This window comes from Papio anubis, chromosome 11, assembly GCF_008728515.1.
Source record: "Papio anubis isolate 15944 chromosome 11, Panubis1.0, whole genome shotgun sequence".
Classification (NCBI taxonomy): Eukaryota; Metazoa; Chordata; class Mammalia; order Primates; family Cercopithecidae; genus Papio; species Papio anubis.
In genome coordinates this window covers 45,912,028-45,935,614 of record NC_044986.1, presented here as the reverse complement: position 1 = coordinate 45,935,614, position 23,587 = coordinate 45,912,028, and the positions used below count along the sequence as shown (strand labels likewise).

Below are 23,587 nucleotides of genomic sequence, written 5' to 3'. Positions count from 1 at the left end.
GCAAATGGGAACATACTACCACTGTTCAGCCCCTTTCAAAAATTTTTTGTCTGAGGAATCTTCAATATTGTTGTGGATATCTACCTACCTGATTCTTTTATTAAGAACCTTTTATTTCATTTTATGATCATGCTATAATTAACAGGCCCCATGATGAATATATAAGTTGTTTCCAGTTCTTTTTTGTCATTGAGAACAGTTCACATATGTATCTTGTTGTCTTTTCCAAGTGTATCTTTAAGGCAAATTCTTAGCAGTGGAGTTGCTAGGTCCATTGCATCTATGGTTTAAACTTATGCCTTCAAAAATGATATTTTATATACTTACTGTTCAAGAGTGCTTCTTCCTTCTATCCCCACTAACCTTGGCAAACTGAATAGTTTCAAACTTTAACTTCTTATAGCTTGTTGGCAAAAAATGCTATCTTGTTATTTGATTGTGTTGTTTTAATTGTGAGGTTTAGCGACTTTTTGATGTATTGGTCTTGCGTACTTTTTGGTGTGTGTGTATGTATATAACTGACCCTATTTTCAACTTATTTTTCTTTTAGGTTGTTTGTATTTTCCTTAATGATTTTCAGGAAAACAATTTTATTCTTTCTTCAGACAGTTGTCTAATGTTCTACCTGTCTTGCCATTTGAATTTTGTGACTACAAAATACAGATGAAACAATAATATCATAAAGAACTTGGTGGGTTATCTTTTGTTTTGCATTATTGATTGTTTATTAACAAATATTCTTCAAAAGTCACCTTTCTTAAATTAGCAAGTAGAAAATGCTTTTAATAAAGAGAAATGTTGTGTGCCCACTACTCCTGACTTACTGAATCATCTTCTCTTGGATAGAGAAGGTAAAAGTGAAAAGGGAATTTAAGAGTTCCTGCCTTTTTCCTTGTCTTTAGCATTATATAACTGTTTAATGTGTGGGAGTCTAATTTCTATTTTCTTTTTTGAGACAAAGTCTCACTCTGTTGCCCAGGCTGGAGTGCAGTGCCGCAGTCTTGGCTCACTGCAACCTCTGCCTCCCAGGTTCAAGCAGTTCTCCTGCCGTAGCCTCCTGAGTAGCTGGGACTACAGGCATGTGCCATGATGCCCAGCTAATTTTTGTATTTTTAGTAGATATGGGACTTTACCATGTTGGCCAGCTGGTCTTGAACTCCTGACCTCAAGTGATCTGCCTGTTTTGGCCTCCCAAAGTGCTGGGATTACAGGTGTCAGCCACTGCACTTGGCCTAATTTTTTTATTGTTCTTTTTGGTATGAACATTCTCCCCTCCAAGCCTTTCGTTTTTACTATTTTCACGTTCCTTTATATATGCTGCTGTTTTGTTTCGTCTGTGGTTCTCTCTCCCCGTCCCCTTTTTTGGCTATTATAATATATATATGTACCTTTTAAATCTGAGCTTTGAAGGTAAATTCACTGCAGCTGTGTTGGTTGATTTTAGGTAATTTCTGTATTTCCTCCTTTGTCTTTTTAAAACTAGAGTCATTTGTAGTTGTTTATACAGAATTTTAGTTTTTAAAACCACAAGTCTTTCATTATAGGTTGAGTTATGAATTCGTAGCCTGTTATTCAAATGAAGCTTTTGAAATCTGTTTTACTGATCTGTATCATATCTAACTACACCAGTATTTCCTTCCTTGTCTGACGTGAACTCTAAAATTATGTGAACACTTTCTCCCTGTTTCCTGGCATTTCCACTCAGACTTGTTCCTCATTCTTCGTTAGAAATATATCCAGAATTGTAGTTTCTTTCTAATCTAATGACAGAAACAAATTAATCAAGCATAGCAAGAATTTATTGGTAAACTGCATGTAGTTGAAAATACATTTAGTATATATTTTGACAGTTGTGAAGTCTCTAATTTTTACTGTACCTTTTCTCCGTTCCAGTTTTATGCTCTATTCTAGGGATGTACCCATTTCTACTACCTGACTAGGAAGCATGTGTATTGTATCCCAGTAGATTTTTTTTTTTCCATAGATAAATACTTCTAGATATCTGTTATCCAGTGTAGGTAGCCACTAGCCACATGTAGCTATTTATGTTTAAATGTAAATAAAATAAAATAAATTTACTCAGTTGTTTTTGCTAGCTACATTTCATGTGCTCAGTAGCTACATGTGGCTAGTGACTACTGTATTAAGACAGCACGGATACAGAACATTTTCATTATTACAAAAAGTTCTGTTAGACAGTGCTATTCTATACCGTGTCATTCTGCCTCTCATTCTAAAAAGTTCTAATTCCTGAAGATGATGTACTCCTATTGTTGCTATCCTCTAGTTGAAGCAAAATAAATTTGAGACTTTTTAAAGGTAGGTTGCATTTTACATACTGATATTTCTAAATCAGAGGCTATTTTTATTACTTTTTTATATTACTTTTAAAAATTAGCTTTATTGGAGTATAATTTATATGCAGTAAAATCTATCCATTTTAAATGTACAGTTCATTGACTTTTGATACACACACACACACACACACACACACACACACCCCTTCTTGTAAACACCACAGCAACCAAGATTTAGAACACTCGCTTTATAAAAAGTTTCCCTTATGCCCATTTGTAGTGCAGTCCCCAAACCTGGTCTCAGGCAATCTCTGATCTGCTTTCTATCACCATAGATGTTTTGCCTATACTAGGATTACATATAAATACAATCATATAGTATGCATTCCTTTTTGTGTCTGGTTTCTTTCTTTTAGTATAATATTTTTGAAATTTATCCCTGTTGTTGCTTGTATCAATAATTTGTTCTTTTTTATTGCTGAGTAATATTACATTGTATGGATATGACATTTCTTTACTAGTGTGGCGGGCATTTGAGTTGTTTTCAGTTTGGGTCTGTTATGAACAAAGCTGCTGTAAGCATTCATGTGCAAGACTTTTGTGGACGTACATTCTTGTTTCTGTTTATTCAATACCTTTGAGTAGTATTGTTGGGTCACATAACATAAGATCAGTTGAACAGAGTAGATTCCAGAAAAGCTCACATACACATTTCTTGACAAAGGTGCTGAGATTATTCACGGGAAAAGGATAGTCTTTTAAACAAGTAATACTGGAACAATAGAGAAAACAAAGTGAACCTTGACTTTTACATCTTATCATACACAAAAATTAATTTGAAATGGATTATTGACCTAAATGTAAAAATAAAATTTAAAAATATAAAACTTCTAGATGAAAACATAGGAGAAAATCTCTGTGACTTTTGGTTTAAAGATTTCTTAGACAGTATATATAAAATTAACCATATAAGAAAAAAATGGACAAATTTGACTTTATCAATATTAAAAATTTCTGCTCGTTGAAAGACTCAAGAAAATGAAAAGGCAAGCAGCCTTGGGGAAAATATTTGCAATACGTGTATCTGAAAAAGGACTTGAATGTATAATATATACATAAACATGCTCTTACAACTTCATAATGAGAAGATAACCCCATAAAGAGAAGGGCAGGCTGGGTGCAGTGGCTCACGCCTGTAATGCCAGCACTTTTGGAGGCTGAGGCGGGTGAATTGCTTGAGCCCAGGAATTTGAGACCAGCCTGGGCAACATGGTGAAACCCAGTCCCTACAAAATAAAAAAATACAAAAAATTAACTGCGCATGGTAGCATGTGCCTGTAGTCCTAGCTGTTTGGGAGGCTGAGGTAGAAGGATAGCTTGAGCCTGGGAGGCAGAGGTTGCAGTGAGCTGTGATCGCACCACTGCAACCTTGCCTGAGCAACACAGTGAGATCCTGTCTCCAAAAAAAAAAAAAAAAGAGAGAGAGAAAAAGAGCAAAAAATGTAAAAATAAATTTTACAAAAGAAGATATAGAGATGGCCAGTAGGCATATGAAAAGATGTTTAAAATCAGTCATCAGGGAAATGAAAATTTAAACATAATGAGATATCTTATATTTACTGGAACGGCTAAAAAAGGGCTTACAGGAATTGGCAAAGATACAGATTAACTGGAACTCTTATGCATGTTAGTAAAAGCACAAAATGATACAATTTCTGGGGAGAAATATTTGACAGTTTTCAGTAGTATTTTTGATAGCCTTCTGAATTTCTTAGTGAGTTATAGGTCAGTTCTGCCACTGTTTCTTTCTTCCTTTTTTTTCTTTTTTTGAGAAGGAGTCTTGTTTTGTTACCCAGGCTGGTGTGCAGTGGTATGATCTCGGCTCACTGCAACCTCCACCTCCCGGGTTCAAGCAATTCTCCCTACCTCAACTTCCCCAGCAGCTGGGATTACAGGCGCATTCCACCATACTTGACTAATTTTTGTAATTTTGGTAGAGGCAGGGTTTCACTATGTTAGCCAGGCTAGTCTCAAATGCCTGACCTCAAGTGATCTGCCCGCCTTGGCCTCCCAGAGTGCTGGGGTTACAGGCGTGAGCCACTATGCCTGGCCTGCCACTGTTTCTTTCTTTTCCCTCCAGCTTTATAGCTATTTAAAGAGAGCAGATTTTCTTGAGTACTAGGTATCACTATTTTTGAGCAGAATTATTCAAAGCTGTTATTATTTTTTCTTTAACTTAAGGCAGTATAGGAGAAAGCAGTACTGTGCAGGTAAAAGTTACAAACAGGAACATTTTAAACAAGATAGTTACTTTCCATGTATTGGATATGTAACAAAAGTAATTCTAATAACCATCCTGAAGTTGGTCAGGAGGCAGTGGTTAAGAATTGAAATGTTTGGAGCATGCCTGTGTTGATGGGATTAAGGCAGGGATGATTTATGTGTAAATTTATGTGTTAGTAACAGCAGTAACAGCTGTAGTTACACTAGGATTCTAAGATCAAATGTTGATTAAACATGAATGCAGCAGGGGTGATATGGTTTGGCTCTGTGTCCCTACCCAAATCTCATGTCGAGTTGTGATCCTCAGTGTTGGAGGAGGGGCTTGGTAGGAGGTAATTGGATCATGGGGGTGGTTTGTAATGGTTTTAGCACTATCACCCTAGTGCTGTCTGGCAAAAGAGTTCTCCTGAGATCTGCTTGTTTATAAGTGTGTAGCACCTCCCCACTTTGCTCTCTCTCTTCCTCCTACTCCTGCCGCGGAGACATGCTTGCTTTCCCTTGGCCTTCCGCCATGATTGTAAGTTTCCTGAGGCCTCTGATTAAACATTTCTTCTTCTAAATTACCCAGTCTCAGGTAGTTCTTTATAGCAGTGTGAGAATGGACTAAGGGGAAATATATATGGTTACCAAATAGCGAATTAGCCATGGGAAAAAGTAGCAAATAATTATTTTGCTTTTTCAGATGCTAATTTTTCTGTTTCGTTTATTTTAGGGTTGGTGGGAGCTGTCCAATGTCCTTAGGCTGTTTTCCAAATGAGATACCAAAAGCTAGTTCTCTATTGGGTTTCTCAGGCTGCTGGAAGCATTCATTATTATGATTGTCATTACTTCGAGTTCTGTTGCCACTATGCCCACAGTAGTATTTGTTACATAACAGGTGCTTGATAAATATTTGCTAAATGAATTTTTGGAAAATAAATCTGCCACACCTTTCTTCTGCAGTCTACGATCTGTTGAGATCATCCAATAGATTTTTTTCCTCAGATATTGTACTTTTGAGGCCTCAAATTGCTGTCTTCCATATTTTCTATGTCTGCAGAGACTTTCCATCTTTCACTCATTGTAATCTTTTTTTTTTTTTTTTTTTACATCTTTGTGCATATTTATAGTAACTGTTTTAAAGTCATTGTCTGTTAATTCAAACATCTGGTTCATCTTGGAGTCTTGATTTTATTGTCTGCTCTTTTTTCTTTGTAATAAGTCATGTTTTTCTGCTTTGCCTGTCTAGTAAATTTTAATTGTATATTGAAATGTAGAGAGTCTGGATTGTTACTTCCTTTAAGGGTGCTGAGTTTCATTTTGTCAGGCATTTAAATTGACGGTTGATTTAGTATTGTCAGGTTTGGTTCTCTTTGTTAAGGCAGGCCTATTTCAGATTTGTCTTTTGTCCTGGGGCACGGTTTTTACTTCGAGATTGCCCTTTCCAATGTCTCAGCTAAGTATCTGGGGTGTTCCATGAGGGCTCTTCCACTCTGCATAGGCCAGAACTACAACTTCTCCCAGTATTATATTTCGTTACCTCTGGTGTCATCTCCATTATGCTTTCAGATCTTGCACATAGACAGCCCAGGCCCCAGCCAAGGACCTGAGATGAAATCCATACAAAATTCTTAGTCCCTCGCTCACCAAACTCCAGCAGCCTTAACAGTCTAATCTCTTCCTGTTTACCTCAGTGAATTCTGTGTTCTACTTGAGTTCCATTTCCTTCTTTATCAGGGAAGAGCCACCATGCTGAAAGCAAGGGGCACTGTGTTTCTTTGTTTTTAAGGATGGTAGCCTATTTGCAACAACTGTAGTGTGATATAAAAATATATAATTTATGTTGGTGACAGCTACGAATACTGCTTGCACTACTTTGTAACATAATTTTTCAGATTCAAGTTCATATACTGTTTTTCTCCACCTCACCACACACATATTTTCAGACTTCCTCCTCCTCCTTCTTCTTGCCAGTAGTTGTATTATAACTCCTGCCAGTAGTTACATTATAATTTTGGTTATATCAATATTGAGCTTTTATGGGATTATAACTAGATAAATACCATTCATAGTTAAGTGATATGATATATTGTGACTTTTCCTGCATGTTTTGTTTTTCCTGGACTTAACAGTTGTCTCCCTCTTTTTTTTTTTTTTAATTAGTTTTAAATGTTCTTAACTTTAATTCATAGACTTACCCCTAATTGTATAAATCTCTCAACATGTTTAAGCACATTTGGCATTACATCAATTTTATCTTTCCCAGGTGCCTTCTGATCTGTCCCAGTCTGGGCTAATTGTTCTTCCTGGCTTGCTGTATGACTGTCTACTCAAGATGTCCCTTCACCATCATTCTAGGGATTTTCTTTTCCTCTCTTGCGGGTTAGATTCTTCAGTTCTTGGAAACTGTCATCTTCTTTCATGGTTTCCCACTCTTGTTTTGGCGGAGCACATCTTTAGTAACTTCCTGACTAGTGTATGGGAAGCAAAATTATTTGAGATTTTGCTTATTTTGAAATGCCTTTATTATATAGTCACACTTGATTAATAGTCTGCTTGGTATAGAATTCTAGGCTGAGAAGAGTTTTCCCTCAAAATCAGAACATTTTGCCCAATTGTTTTTTAGCTGCTAGTATTGTTGTTAAAAAGGATAATGTCATTTTGATTCTAGATTCTTTTATGAAACCTGTTTCTTTGGCAGCTTTTAGGGTCTTCTGTTTCTTTGGTATTCAGAAATTTCATAAGATATGTGTGCTTCTATTTCGGTCTTATTTTCATCTGTTTTGCCAGGTACTCATGTACCCTTCCAGTTTGAAAACTCACATCCTTCAGTTTTGAGTATTTTTCTTGAGTTGTGTCTTCAGTTTCTTCTCAGTGTTCTCTGTTTCTGGAACTCCTAATATAATATTGAACATCCTGAACTCTTAGTTTTTGTTCAGTGTTCTGATTTTCATTTGTCTTTTTATTCTATATATTCTGTTAATTCCTTGGCTTTATGGTCTTCTAGCCCTTCTTTTGCCTATCTTATGGGGTTGAGGATTAAACAATTTATATACCTGAGGTGCTGTCATATAGTAAGTGCTTATGTTAGCTGTAATTGTTGTTTACTTTCATAACTGTCTTGAGGGAAAGGTCTTTGGCATTGATTCTTTGACTTCTTGGCTGTACATGACCTTGGGCGAGTGCTGTAATCTCTTTGAGACCTACCTCTCTCTCCTGTATAATGTTAATAAGCTCTATCTCTCAGATGTTTGTGAGGATTGAATGGAATATATATGTGTAAATGCTTAATACCTTTGTACAGAATTAATAGTTAATGCGTGGCTTTTCAAATATCAAAAGTTTTTAGTTTGAAGGGAAAATGATGTCTGAATTTTCAGGGTTGTTTTTAAGAGTACTTGATTATGACTCTCGTAAACCTGTATGAGCTACGTATACTTGCACTAAATGCTAATACTTTTTAAAGAAGTTATGTCTTAGTATTCAATCTCATTATGTTAGGTTGAAGATAGAAGATTATGAAAATATTCTCTGAAAATCTCTGGCTTTACTTCAGATTGTATAAATCTGTGTAATGTAATAATTATTTAAGAATGACATGATTACTGATCTAAACCCATGGAAGGGGTATTTGTTGGATTATTTATTTTCACTTAAATGGTATTTGAGATTAGGAAAAAGAAAATCTGTCTTTTGATTTTTCTTGATAGTATTAATGTAATTTCAAATGTTAGCTCATTTTTGTTAATGGTGGCTTTTTGTTTGTTTGTTTTGTTTTAAGGTTTTTGGATTCAAAGCATAAAAACCATTACAAGATATACAATCTGTAAGTATGTTTTCTTATTTGTATGCTTGCAAATATCTTCTGAAACAACTATTAAGTGAAAGTTACTTGCTTGTTAGAGTGAAGTAGAGTTAAAGATATATTTTAACAGATTGTATTCCTAAACCAATTAATTCAAGAAGTCCGAGAGCATTGTTAGATCATTTAGAAAGCGTGGTGATGAGGTAAAACAATGTTGGCACAGATTCATGTTACTTGATCTGCTTTAAATGACTTGGCATCTAGCCCATATTTGAGCCCATAACTGTGTGGTAATTTGAAGTGTAATTCACAGCAGAGCTTCTGTTAAAGCACTAATAGCATCTTCTATGGAGGTATACTTTAGAGTGAATATAATTTTGTTTATCCTGTGTCTCTAGAGCTATTGACTGAAGAAGCTGTTAGGGCATTCTCTAACTGTACATAACATAAGTTATTTAAGATTGCTGAATTAGTTGGCTTGGCTTGTCTAGGACAGAGTTTTAAGGACTGCCCACCTGATTGATAGAGCTAGTTGACCTTATCTTTAACTTTTTGTTTTTCTTTTGACTTTGGGAGTAGAGATGTGAAAAGGTAAAAAGGAAGGAAGGAAGAAAAAACTTAACTATTTTTGCCCTTGAAGACTGTCTTTCCTTCTCAAAATATTGACCATTTTCTGATTTTTAAAAATCGGCACATAAAACGTATTATTTTTCTACCTGACTTTATCTTTCCCATGTGATATCTATAAATTATAGATAGGAAAAATTTTTAATGTAAAGTTATACATACTAATCCACAGTTAACAGTTTTTCTATAGAGTTTATCAAATGGAAGAACAAGATTCACTTCTGCCTTCAGTGGGCATTTAAACTTCTACTAAAAAGAAAGAAAGATTCTCTGTGCCTTCTTGTCTTGTGGAGTGTTGCTTTTTTATCTGTAATTTAGTGATCTTTCTAGTGTGATAAAACGCCAGAAGTACTTAGAGTGGAGTGGACATCAATATTGTTACTCTCAGTAAATTTTCACTGGTTTTTCTCAGATTCATGAAGGAACAAACATGTTAAGTCCTTATCACTTATTAGATATCACAAAACATGTTGAGGGGTGCGTACAGAGGTGAATAAGATGTAGTTCCCGTTCTCAAGTAGCTTACATTCTAATGTAAAAGGTAGACAAAGCATTACAGAAGTAACTCCTGTATAGAGGTTGCGATGAAGAGAATACTGGCAATAGTAATTGTACCTTATAGAGAAGGTTTCATAAAGGAAGGCATGTTTGAGCTAGGGTGAAAAGAACCAGTAAGGGTTGACTTTCAAGCCAAGGAGAGGAAGGGAAGTGACATTACAGGCCAAAGGAATGGCATTATAAGAAGCTTGTTGGCATAAAAGTGTTTAGAATATGGCAGTGAATTCATTATCATCAGATTGTGGTGTCTGTGTGTTGAGGGTGGGAGAGAATCACGGTGGCAATAGGCAACAAGATAAAAGAAAGTAAAAGGTGTTATAGAAACTTAATGAGCCCAGCGTACAAATGATCTATGCATTTAGGGGTCTTTCTCTTTTCCTAATAAACCTCTCCTACAAAGAGCCTTGTTCCAGATACCATAGTGTTTCTTTGGAGGAAAAGAAAAACCACAAAGCTTTGTACTTTTTGCACCACTGGATTCAGAATCTAAGTAATTTTAAAAAGGACACGAACTTTCAAAAGCTGGAAGCCATTAAACTGAGTCATTTCAGGGTTAGACTATCAGAATTGGGGATTTAGAGAGTCTCAGAATGGAGATCGAAGGACACCTGAGACAAATTCTGCCTTTTTCAAAATTTTATTCTAGTTTAACATATTCAAAGAAAGGGAAGGAAATTCTTTTCATTTCTGTGTGTAGTGACTTCCTGCTTCAAGAACTTAGGACTTCAGCTGCACTCTCAGTATTGTAGGTCACTTACATTATTATGGTTAAAGTTGGCATTGCAGAGAGCCTAGGAACCTGACTGCCTGTTTGTTTTTATATTCCCAAACACTGGATTCCCAAGTTAATGAAGTTTCTTTAGTAGTTGAGGGTAGCTTTTAATGCATATATTTTAATGCCCCTTCCCCACATGGAATCATAGGCTTTCAGAACGGGAGAGTACCTGAAAGAGATCATTTAGTCCAACCTTCTCATTTTACAGATGGGGAATCTGAGGCCTAGAGAAGTTAAGTGAGTTGAACAAGGTCACACAGGTACATATGGTAGCAGACCATCCACTGTTTATGCCAATATTCCCTTTATGTTTTGCTTTTTTGCTTGTTCGTTTTAACCTCTCCAAATTTTACTGACTTCAGAAGTTCCTAGAACTACTAAGTTATAGCATGTTATGAGTTCTAATGTCACTTTCCAATCTTCTTTATCTTTTTTCTACCTCTGTTTATATTTCTGGTTCTGGGTAAGTGAGTCTGGCAAGCTGCAGGTGTTCTATTTTATTTCCTTTATTTTTAAGATAGTATTACATGTGATGTATATGTCTTTGCAAACATACATAATTTGAAGATCTTAAAATATTTGCACTAGGCATACCCACATTTAATAGTATGTTAAACCTTTTACAGCAATTACTATATACATGGTGAAGAAGAGTTCTTAATATGGACTTTCTGATTAATTGTATCTTTTTATATCTGTTTTCTTCAGGCATTCATAACATTAAGCAAATTCAGGTGTACTGTTACTTAATTGAATTAATAAGTTTGTTTTGTACAAGTATATTTTATTTTTGTTCTTTGCTCTATAATCTGATAGGAATGGGGAAGGGGAGATAGTGAATAAAGAGATCTATACTTCTTGCCTTTGAGGAATTTAAGTGTTCACTGTATACTCATTTTTAAAAGATATTTACTGTATTTCAGTGCATATTTTATTTGACATGCTTTATCATTTTGTGGTAAACCTTTAGCTTTACTAATTTTTATCTACTAAGTTTTCTTTTGTAAGATGGTGATAGCTTCATTGAAGAGAGTAAAGAAGAGACCTGCCTACCTAGCTGATTCTATGGCAAGTCTCACTTCTCTGGAAGCTTTTCCTGTTAATCTTATTCTTTTCTTCAGTTTCTGCCTCTTGTTTCATAAAAACTCATTCTTCAAATGTTTATTCCTTTCTCTTGTCTTATATAAGCCAATATGAGGTAATGGCATCTTTTGAGTTTTAGTTATAAGGAAATATAAATGGTTAAATTTAAATGGTTAAACCCCATTTGCCATTTGTGTATCTTTAATTTTAGTTTGTTGCGAGACTTATCACTACCAAGCCGCAAAGAATTTAAAAGAAACTGGGTAGGTGGTAGGTAGAAGGAGGGCATTTATCAGAGATTTTAATTTAAGAAGAAAGTCTTCATCCTTATCCTACCAACCCCCATTCCCTGAACACATTTATCATTACCAGTCCCGGTATATTTGCTCCCATATTTGCTGTGCTTACCTGTGAAGATTTTCATAACTTTTTTCTTGCTTTTTACTGTCACTGTTGGTTCTATCATTTATGACAGATACTGCTGTTGTAGGAATGCTGGCTTTGACTAAAATTTGTTATTGCTTTTGTATGTAAAACTTTGTTTTTTTATTATAAGTAGAATTATGGAACAGTAGTAGAAAAAGTTTGACTTTTGTAATCAGAGATACTGAGCTTGAGTTCTTGCTGTTTCATTTGTATGCTGTTATTTGGAGCAAGTTTTTTAATGCTCTTAAATCTTAGCTTTCTCCTATATAAAATGAAGATAATATTAGCAGTTATCACGTGGTTGTGAGGATGAAACAAAAAAAGTGGAAAGTCTTTGTAAGGTGTGTTCATCTAGTTGACACTTAGTAGTCATTACTTCCACTTTCCATCCATATAGTCCTCTTAACAGTAATATATGAGAGCCATTTTTATTAAGGCAATCTTAAGGAGTGTTCGTCAAACCACATGTTCTGGGATTCTGAGAAAGTAGGGGAAGTTTAGAGAACTGAAGCTGCACAAAACTAACGTTTATTTTCTGTTGTGTTGTCACGAGACCAGCTTCTTAGATTCTCTTTCCTAGTCCTACATCTCTGATTCCTTATAAAATACTCCATTATGAATTCTTCACTATTGACAATTTCTCCTCTTTTATCTGTACCAAAGAAAGTGTAAAATGTGACTGTCTTCTTTGTCAGTCCTCTTCTTCCTGTTTTTCATATCAGTGGATATGAAATTATTAGCAAGGATGCATATATGTGCATATGTCATTGCTAAATACATTTTCTTTCTAAAAAAATTCAGTATACTAAATTATACTAAAAAGGAAAAGCTTGTTTTGAGTGGTAATATGAAAGTTGTTTTATTTTAGGTCTGACCAGTTAGAAACCAGTGGATTTCAGTTTATTTATAATTGGTTAAACCTTCATGTGAATTTGGTTTTGAATTTCCTTTAAAGTAGAGAAACTATATAGATGTTTTCAGGGTTTCTAAATGTACAATACAGGTTCACAATCACTTATTTGAAACTCTTGGGGCCAGGAGTGTTTCCATTGTCAGAAATTTTAGTTTTCAAAAGGTAACACAGATGCGTATACTTTTACATAAACACCCCAGTGGGATGTGGGTCAATACCTGAAATGAAATGTTTCACTCTTCACTGTAAGTGTATTAAAGATTATATACAGTCTTATTACTTCAGATCAGGATTTGCTGTAGTTGAGTTTGCCATAAAACTTAAGAGGAAGTGTTAGATGTTTTGAACTTTTGGGATATTGAAATTGCAGGTTAAGGATCTATGGACCTTTATTTGTTTTAAAATGCTAAGATTTTATTTTAAATAATTTTTTAAAAAATTGTTTTGCATAGTAGTTGGAGTTACCAGGCTACTGCTAGCCACACTGATACGTAAGATCTCTTTCTGAGCCTTGTATTATTTGTAAACATGGGCTATTAATTGTTAGAAAGCCAGTACATACTAACGAATATATCACTGCTATTAAGACAAATATTAGCATACTCTAGTAATGACAAGTCAGCATTTTACTATTCTGTATTGCTTTTGCTTATTCTTTCGTTACTCTCATACTGTAATTAAAACTTGCAACCTGAGAGACTGTTGTAAAAGGTGACCATTGGCTTTTCAACAGGGAGAAAGGTCTGTTTTAAAAAAAATTGGTGGCCGGGCGCGTTGGCTCAAGCCTGTAATCCTAGCACTTTGGGAGGCCGAGACGGGTGGATCACGAGGTCAGGAGATCGAGACCATCCTGGCTAACATGGTGAAACCCCGTCTCTACTAAAAAATACAAAAAAACTAGCCGGGTGCGGTGGCGGGCACCTGTAGTCCCAGCTACTCGGGAGGCTGAGGCAGGAGAATGGCGTAAACCCGGGAGGCGGAGCTTGCAGTGAGCTGAGATCTGGCCACTGCACTCCAGCCTGGGCGACAGAGCAAGACTCCGTCTCAAAAAAAAGAAAAAGAAAAAGAAAAAAAAAAATTGGTCAGCATTGTGTCCAAGTAGATTAACATCATTCAGTTTTTCTTTACTGTCCTTATGCTTTTATTATTTTTAACATATATCTTTTTGAAGAATAGTTTGAGAATTATGTATGCTTAAATATGAGATACAGATACTATTGAAACTAGCCAGTTGTTTATAGGTACTTGTAAAAAAAAAAAAAATTCCGATAGCATGCAAATTTTTCATAGAGGAAATTTGAAAGCATGGAAGCACCTGAATTTGCAGTACTCTATATTAGTGACATCACAAGTTTTGTAAGCAAATTTATTAGCTCTAATTGCATACACTTAATCTTTTAAGCTTTGGTTTTATTATTATAATATGGGGGTGATAATAGTATCTACTTAATAGAATTCTTATTACATGAAATAATTAATGTTAAACAGCATAATATGTGTCACATTATAAAGATTCAGGCAATGTTTGTTAATATTAGTACTTTTTTTCTTCCTAAATGCAAAAGATAACTATATATCACTTTTAAACTTTTCTTTTAGTTGTGCTGAAAGACATTATGACACCGCCAAATTTAATTGCAGAGGTAGGTATGAATGTACTGTACTATGCTGTATAACTTAAACCCGATAGACTATATCTTAACTGTCATAATAATGAGTCATTTAGATTATTGAGTGAGATACGTATTTATCTTAAGAAGTATCTTAAAAATTTTCAAAAAATTTAATTTTGCTGTTTTTTAGGAAAAAAGTATTGCATAAAGCTATTAATATTGTCAGGAAGACTGAAGTGCAGAGTAGACTAAGAATTAGGAAAATTCCTAGACTAAAAATAGTATAAGGAGAGGGTTTACCTACTGTTTAAGGCAGTAGGTCTAATAGTAAGCAACTATATAGGGAGAAAGCAGAACTACTTAACTCTTCTGTGTTGAGGAATGACATAAAAGGTAGGAAAGGATATAACAAATGTTGATAAGAGAAACCTGATGGATGAGAGGAGGGAATTGCTTTAAATGAGTTCTACTTCAGACATAAGTTAATTCTCAGAGCCCACAAAAACTTTCACTTTTATTTGTGAAATACAGCTCAGTTCTATGACCTAATACTTTAAACCATGAGAGAACTGAAGAGTTGAGAAGCTAGGCAGATGCCGCTGTGATAGTCAAAAAGAGAAAGTGGGTGCCATGAGCTACTATTGGTGTATTTGCCATTGATCCCTCCTGAAAATCTAGAATGGACTTTCAGACAGATGGTTTGAAAATTCTAAATCACTCATGATTGAGATTTGGTATAGATTCACTAAGAACGTTTTGTTTTTGTTTTTGGTGGATTTAGATTGTTGTTTACTAGGCAAAGCAGGCTTTAGTTGAGGTTTATGTTGCTTTAAATAGACATTTAACAGGTTTTCCTGGAGGTTTTTGTGTACCACTGGGAAAATGGAGTTAGGCAGATGACTAAGTGAAAGCTGTCCTTCTGGACTCCCTATAATGATAGTCATTGTCTACCAGAAGAGCTGTCCTGTCACACCAAAGGATAATTGATTGTATCCTGTACCATATTATGAGTGACTTGATTGGAGATATAAGACATACTTCTCACATATTTAGGTAACACAGGATAGTACGTTGAGTATCAGTCAGAGTTTTTAAGGATCTTAATAGAGTGGAACTAAGGTAGAAACTATTAAGAACAATTAATAGTGATATATCTATAGTCCTGTTTCTAAACAAGGTTTTTTAAAAACCTCAACTCTGACTATAGTGAACAGAGAAGTCTTGGACTCTTATAATTCATGTGAGAAGACCTGAAACTTTGATAACAATTATATACATTTTGTAAGTAATTTCTTTGGTGTATGCCTTCACATATCTCTGTATGTGACCTATGCTACCAGTCCATTGAGTGTAAATTCCCAGAATGTATTCTCCTGCAGAAAATGGAGGTAAATAGTACTTGGCTTCCCTAATGATTTACATGTGTATACAACACTAATATTTGCAAGACCACCTTTAAATAACACACTTAGCATTTTTATTTTATGAAATGTAATATGCAGTTCTTTCTATAGTTTATTAGTGATCTATTCTGTCTTTGGAATATGTTTTGTGATGATGAAATAAATACTATAAATAGTATTCCTTTTGCATTGAGAGTCCTGATGAAATGTCCATGTGACATTTCATTTTGGGTTTAGCTGTACCTCTAATATGTGACCTATGCTGTCAGTCCGTATAGTGTAAATTCCTAGAATATATCCTTCTGAATAAAATGGGGGAAAATAATACTTGCCTTCCTTAATGATTATATTTGAGACTTATCAAGAGACTATTTTCTATTTAAAAATTAGAAAGTTAAGCAATACGTTATTTTTCTCTGGAATCTAATGTTTCTTTTAAATACCTGTTAAGTTTGTATGCAACATTTCTAAAGTTAACCTACTTGTAATTAAAATTTCAGGAGTTTTTTTTCTTATTCTGAGGTTATCTTTTTACCACAGTTGCACAATATCCTTTTGAAGACCATAACCCACCACAGCTAGAACTGATCAAACCCTTTTGTGAAGATCTTGACCAATGGCTAAGTGAAGATGACAATCATGTTGCAGCAATTCACTGTAAAGCTGGAAAGGGACGAACTGGTGTAATGATTTGTGCATATTTATTACATCGGGGCAAATTTTTAAAGGCACAAGAGGCCCTAGATTTCTATGGGGAAGTAAGGACCAGAGACAAAAAGGTAAGTTATTTTTTGATGTTTTTCCTTTCCTCTTCCTAGATCTGAGAATTTATTGGAAAACAGATACTGGGTGTTTTTTTTTTTTTCCTTCAGTTTTATTGAGGTGTAATTGACAAGTAAAAATTATATATAAATACAATGTATAATATCTTTTGATGTATGTATATATACATTGTGTAATGATCACTACAGTCAAGCTACTTAACATATTCATCACCTCACATAATTATTCTTCTCCCTTCAAGGTGAAAGCATTTAACATCTACAAGCTTCAATTTTCAGTTATACAATGTTATTATTAACTATAGTCACTGTGCTGTCCAGTAGATCTTCAGATCTTGTTCATCTTGTGTCCCTCTGCGCCCCACCATCAGTCCCTGGAAAACAGGTTTTAAAAATAGTTGCTAATCCTTATTCTAAATTTTTAAATCAGTTGCTGCCTCGATTTCTATATGAGAAATGACTGATTTCATTTTTCTGTTCATGCTACCATTTTCATATCATACTAGCACATGTTACCCATTAACTGTATTGCAGATTTGGTCTCATAAAACTCTTTTAAAATAACATTTTTAAAAAGCTATCAAAAATAAGCTTATATTTCTGAAGCTTGTTTGAGCATAGAATGGCTTTGGATAAAATACCATTACCTAGTAAAGTGTGAACTTTTATAATACATAAAAATTATTCTTTTATAAGAATATTCATAAATGTAGTTAGATTAATAGAAGATTCTTGATTCTTTGATCAGAAAACTAAGGACTATATTGAAAAATCAGTGATAAATTTAATACTTACAGTACATCTGAAAGCAAAAAGAAAACTCTTGGGAGAACTTTTACAGTGATTTAATTTTGCTGTTGATGTATTTCTTTGAGTGGTAAGTATGGCAAAACATGTTAAAATTTAATACAAAGAGATTTTGTTCATTTTTCCATCTCTAAAGGGACAAAGCCTAAGCCCCTCCAGACAGATAGAAAAACTCATTTAGAGAGTTCCCCTTCATGTTAAGCTAATTTCTTCTTAATTCAACTGTAAAACAGAAATAGAATGATCATATTAATCATTTAAAGCTGTGTAGTTGCATTGATTCCTTGTTCCTTTACCCCTCTCTCATGTCTTGTTTCCTTACCTTTGTGACTTTTTTTGCATTATGTATAAGGATGCCAAAGTACTATTTATTGTTGATAGTTTACAAAATTGAATCTTACATTAGTGCATAATTTTGGTGAATGTTGAAGTTTATGGTAGATTGCCTTACATTTCTGCATATTGTTTGCACCTTGGAATGATAGCACTGGCATAAATTATAGAGCTGAGGATCTAAAGATTTTTACTTTGATTTATCCCATTATCATCTGCAGGGAAACAGTTGCTTTTACTGATTAAAAATATAGGCCAGCCGCAGCGGCTCACGCCTGTAATCCCAGCACTTTGGGAGGCCAAGGCGGGCGAATCACAAGGTCAAGAGATCAAGACCATCTTGGCCAACATGGTGAAACCTCGTCTCTACTAAAAATACAAAACTTAGCTGGGTGTGTTGGCGCACACCTGTAGTCCCAGCTACTCAGGATGCTGTGGCAGGAGAATCGCTTGAATCCAAGAGGCAGAGGTTGCAGTTAGCTGAGACCATGCCACTGCACTCCAGCCTGGTGACAGAGCGAGACTCCATCTCAAAAAAAAAAATTAAAATGCAGTAGCAAAAGCGATGGTAGAAATTTAAAACCGAGTTGATGAGCAGCAGATAACTTGGTAGTGGGAAAAAAGTCAGGTAAAACAATTTTTGTAATAAAATAGAAAGATTTTGTAATGTGGAGGCACAGAACACTAGATTTAAGCCAGGGGGTCTTAAGTTGTGTTACATACCTTTTAAAAGTCTGATGGAAGGTATAAATGTTCTCCCACCAAAAAATGTACATAGTGTACATAAAATTTTACACATAGTTTTTATTACATTGAAATACATTATTTTAAACAGAATGTAAAAGAACCTTCATGAAAACTATGTCACTTTTTTTAATGCGAAAACCAGTGGCCACTACCTGAGAGCAGTGAATAAATCTAAGTGGTACAAATTAACCAAAATTAAGCTTTAGTTCTGTTCAATATGAAATTTTAATGAAAAAACTGCTATTTAACTTTTAAAATAAGAAGTTGAAACTATGCTCTTTGACTTTGCAACTTTTATATCCAATCTTTGATATCCAATCAGTGTTGACTTTGGTAAAAAGTGCTGAAAATGCTATTTTACAAAAGAAAAAAGAGTAAATGGAATCTGAAGATTCTCTTGCCTGATGAAAGTAGACTTGTCAAGAAATAAGACTTCTCCAAGATTTGAGATAAATTCGTGTTGCATCATTTTCTTTGCCTTCAAGTTACTGAGATCATTTTTGGCAAGATCTGTAACATTAATAGTGTGTTAGGAAGGAAAAGATTATGACTCCATATTTTACTTTCAAGGTTGAAGAGTTAAACTCTTTAAAAAGAGTGTATTTTACCCTGTAAACAACAGTATCAGGCTGTAGAATTTGTCTTCTGAAAGCAGTGAACTTACATATAGCAGAGAACTTCATAGAGCTCCCATTTCTTAACAAAACCTCTCAAGAAGTTCTTGATTGAAAGTCTTGGCTTTCATGAATCTGGCAACTTTCACAATAGTAGATTTTTCATGACAAATCCTCTTACACAGGCGATTATTCAAGGGTTGGCACTTGAAACAGTAGAATACTTTCACAACAAGAGATAAGATTTCTTTCAGAATTGATGACAGTCTTGCACCCTAGTGCGTACTGATGAAGAAAGCAGTGGGTGACTATGACATGGAGAGCTGCTGTCTTTACCAGTGCCACAATATCAGATGTGTTCTCTGGCAGTAAGGTGTACTATCTGCCTACAGTATACTGAGGTTTCTTCAGGAGAAGTTTTGTGGTAAAGAAACTTCACTATTTTGAAAGTGTTAATGTTTTCTGAAGTTTCCAAAAAGGATTCCAAAATGGGAATGTTTCCTTGATTGTGTCACCTTGCTTGCATTTGATGAAAACTAGTAGCCGGCTATACTGAGAAATCATATCTGAAGAAAAGTGGTACTTCCAATCTTTTTGTGACCTACTTTATTATTATTTTTTTAATGTCAGGGTTTTTTTTGGAATGAATAAGAGTATTTGATAGAGGTATTTGCAACAGTCTTACTCTTCTTCATGCTACAAGTATGTTTGACTCTTTCTAAGATACTTGCCGTCACCGTTCAACTGTGTGACATTTTTATTTGTTTAGCATTATAGTCAATAGCCTAGTAGATGATTTAATCAGGAGTTTTAATTGGAACAAATAGTTTTTGTAATGGTCTAGACTTTCCAACTAACTGTGCTCTCACATGTGGTCTCTTTTTCTCCCTCTTTTCTCCCTCTTACACACTCCCAGCCACACACATATGCATACATACCCTGTCTGATGTAGCTGCTTCTTCAGAATATTTGGCTGTGCTCTGCTGATGGTGAGAACTTGCCATTTAAGAAGGACTTGGGACAGTCCATCTCATCATGTTCAGGGATAAAAGTAAAACCCAAGGATACTTAAACTTTATTGTATTTTATTTTCTGTTTCCAGTCCAAATTAAATCCAAGAGAAGGCTCCATAATCAAAAAGTAAGGACATATTTTAAATTTGCCAGCAGGAAGATATTCTAGTCATTACAGTCTTATAATACTATCAATTCTGTTTCTCTTCAGAGGTGAGGAGAGACTATTTGATGAAATCATAAGTCCTGTAGGATTTTGTGAAATAGGGCCAGAATGAAAGCTAGCAACAATAGTAGTTATGAAAATAAAATGCAAAGTTTATAGTATCATGTGGTAAAATGTAATAGTATCTACTTCATCAGTAGAACTGCTCAAGTCGCCATATATTCTCCGTCCTTTGTATAGGTTGGATCCCCCAAGTGAAAGGAGATGATGGGCTATTAGTAAATAGAAAATGGAGATCTGTACATAGAGTGTTAAGGGTGTAAGAATGTAAATATTAAAATTGTTATGTTTAGCTGTTATATAATATTAAGACTCAGAGTTAAGTAATTTCGCTGAAGTTGATCACTTTTTGTATCTTGGAATCAAAATAAACTGAAATCTACTATACTTGGCTCATGCTTAGTTAATGTACTTAGACCATATTTCGGATGAATTATTCACAGGATCTAAAGGAGTATCCTAATGTGTTCCTACCTTCTTTATCTCTGTGTTTATTTAAAAAGGCAAAAAGAAATGTAGGAGCAGATGCTGTTGACCATATTTGACTAAACAGTAGCATTTGTGTTTAGATTGAAACAGCATTAGAAAACTAGATATGGATTAAAGTCAATGGTGGTTTTTTGTTTTTTTTTTTTTCCTTCTAGGAATGTTTCTTATAGATGATCAAACAGGCCCAGAAAGGGGAAGTGTTGTGATCAATATTATCCAGTTCATATTAGCATTCAGAGGAAAATTTGCGTCCTTTTATATACCGTTGAATTTCTTTCTATACTATCAAGTCCACAAATCCTGAAGTGCAAAAGAATTTTGAGACTGTTCAAAATAATTAATCTCTGTATAGGGTCAGGCTTTCCTGCAAGGTTATGAAATGCTGATAGAATTGGTCTATTTTGAAAGGCTCCTCAGCTTATACCCTTCCTTACAAATGCTTCCTTACAAATGCTAAAGCATTTAATGACCCCTGATTTAAAGAGAATTTGGACAGATTGAGGTTGTTGGTCTTGGAAATAAATACTGCAGGCTCCTGTAAAATACTTGAAATGTAATTGTTTTAAAACTTTCAAAGATACCACTTGTTTGCCTATTGGTTAGAATACTAGTGAAATAATTTTTAATCTTTTATGAATAGCTAACTTCATCATAAGAAAACTTAGCTAAGCATGGTAAGGCTGTTGTTATACAGCTGTGGAGTTCTTCCTGAGGAGTAACTGTCTTATAATAAATGTAATTGATTATCTAAAGTAGTTTTATTCTTGGAATATCTCATAATAGGTTTATTCTCTTCTTGTCAGTATTTCCTTGTAGATTGAGCCTGTGGATTTGCATTTTTGTAATTGTGAATCACCATTATAGGAGATACATATATTTTATCTACTTTTCAGTTTGTATGGGGTTAACTTTTATTAGAATCATCTTTAATGTTATTTTGCTTATATCCTTAATTTTAATTATAGACAAACATTAAGAAGCTGGAGAAAATTATGTTCTAGTGACATTTATATAGAAGAAGAATCTTTTTTCCCCCTTTTTTGAAGAGAGATGAGGCAGTCTCATATTTTGGTAAAGAATTTGTAGACTTTGTAGAGGTCTCTTCAAAATAATCTGGCTCAGAATCTTGACATATCCTCAGCAGACATGGTGCAAATTAGATGGCAGAGTGGTGGGTACAAGTTGACTATAAAATAAAACATTAGGTTAGTAATGCCCAAATAATACTTTGGGTTTTGAGTGTTGCAGAGAAGTCAGACAACTGATACTATAAAGAAAAATGTTCTGAGAGTGAGGTAACTGCTTGAGGGAAGGAAGGCTCCTTCTGTCTTATTCACTAATTTACAAGAAGACAATTGTGTTACACTTCCTTAGGAGTCATTCATTTGTATATTTGATACTTTTGCTTTATGAACATGTGAAGATTATTCAAAAGCAAGCTGTCGGTGGTTTTTTCTTCCAAGAAAGCATGCCGCAGGGCAACTTTAAGGGTTGGTTCTCGTCTAGCCCTATGCCCCACACTGTCTGCATCTGCACTTAAGTTTCAGTATTAGATAACTCACATGTTTAAACTATGAAGAAAGAGTTAAAACATCCTGAGAATGCTAGTAAATGTATATTTTTGAAAGGACTCCCAAAATTTGAGTTTAAAGAGGTAAACTCCTTTTTCATGAGAAAGTTGCTTAGAATCACTACTGCTGTTTCCCTCTCGCTTGCCTTCTCCCTGTCGCATGCATACCCCCAACTGTGTTCCAGAATGATGGCACATAAAGGAAACATTCATATTTCCTTTTTTTTTTTCTTTTTTTGAGACAGTCTCACTCTGTCACCTAGGTTGGAGTGCAGTGACGAGATCTCAGCTCACTGCAACTTCCACCTCCCGAGTTCAAGTGATTCTCCTGCCTCACCTCCGGAGTAGCTGGGATTACAAGCGCGTGCCACCAAGCCCGGCTAATTTTTGTATTTTTAGTAGAAGTGGGGTTTCTCCCTGTTGGCCAGGCTGGTCTTGAACTCTTGACCTCAAGTGATCCACCCACCTTGGCCTCCCAAAGTGCTGGGATTACAGATATGAGCCACTGTGCCTGGCCTCTTATTTTTTCTTTGGTTAAACTTTTAGGAAAAAAGTTTGAGCCGCTTTTAATTTTCTTTCTGTTTTTAAATAAATTATTAGAGAGAAAGTTTCTCTCTATTAGGAACTCTGTGTACATGAGTTCATTGAGCTTATTCTTAATAAAGACAAATCTTCCAGAAATAATAGTTGTTAACTTTAAGTGATCTCAAGAAAAGGAAAATTTTTAGTTTCTCTGGGGAATGAATTTTCATGACCTAATCTTAAATCAGGTTATTTCTTCTAGCCTGTTTACTAAATTTCTACATGTTGTAACCTAATGAAATTTTCTTACCTCCTCTTTATTTAAAACAAACGATAATTACTGTCTTTTAAAAAATCTTCCAATGTAACGTTCTTATTTTTCTTAACACATTAATTTTCCTGGGCCAAACTGTGTTACTATGATCCATATTAATTAAGGCTGTTATATAATACAATAAAATTGTAGAACTTTCATACCTTGAAGGATCTTAGCAATTATTTAATTCAAACCCATTCTAACATAGATGATAAAACAGATTTGCAGAGTTGGGTGGCTCATACCTGTAATCCCAGCACTTTGGGAGACTCAAGCGGGAAGATTGCTTGAGCCCAGGAGTTCAAGACCAGCTTGGGCAACATAGTGAGACACTGTCTCTACAAAAAAAAAAACTTAAAAAATAGCCGGGCATGGTGTCACATGCCTGTAGTTCTAGCTACCTGGG

At 34.8% G+C, this 23,587-nt stretch overlaps 1 protein-coding gene across 4 annotated transcripts in view; it reads left to right on the top strand.

Moving 5' to 3' along the window:
- The window catches only part of PTEN (phosphatase and tensin homolog), a 108,091-nt gene that overhangs the window by 52,005 nt on the left and 32,499 nt on the right, over positions 1–23,587 (top strand). For 2 of the 4 annotated variants that reach the window (XM_021943459.2, XM_009214930.3), the window contains exons 3-4: positions 14,346–14,389; positions 16,303–16,541. Coding sequence is in view for 3 of the 4 variants with exons in the window: in XM_009214930.3 (XP_009213194.1) it covers positions 14,346–14,389; positions 16,303–16,541 (283 nt within the window). In the remaining variant the exon portion in view is untranslated. Of the gene's footprint in view, positions 1–2,297; positions 2,320–8,340; positions 8,386–14,345; positions 14,390–16,302; positions 16,542–23,587 lie in introns of those variants that run through there. The other 2 variants (XM_017963088.3, XM_021943457.2) reach the window with 2 other exon arrangements.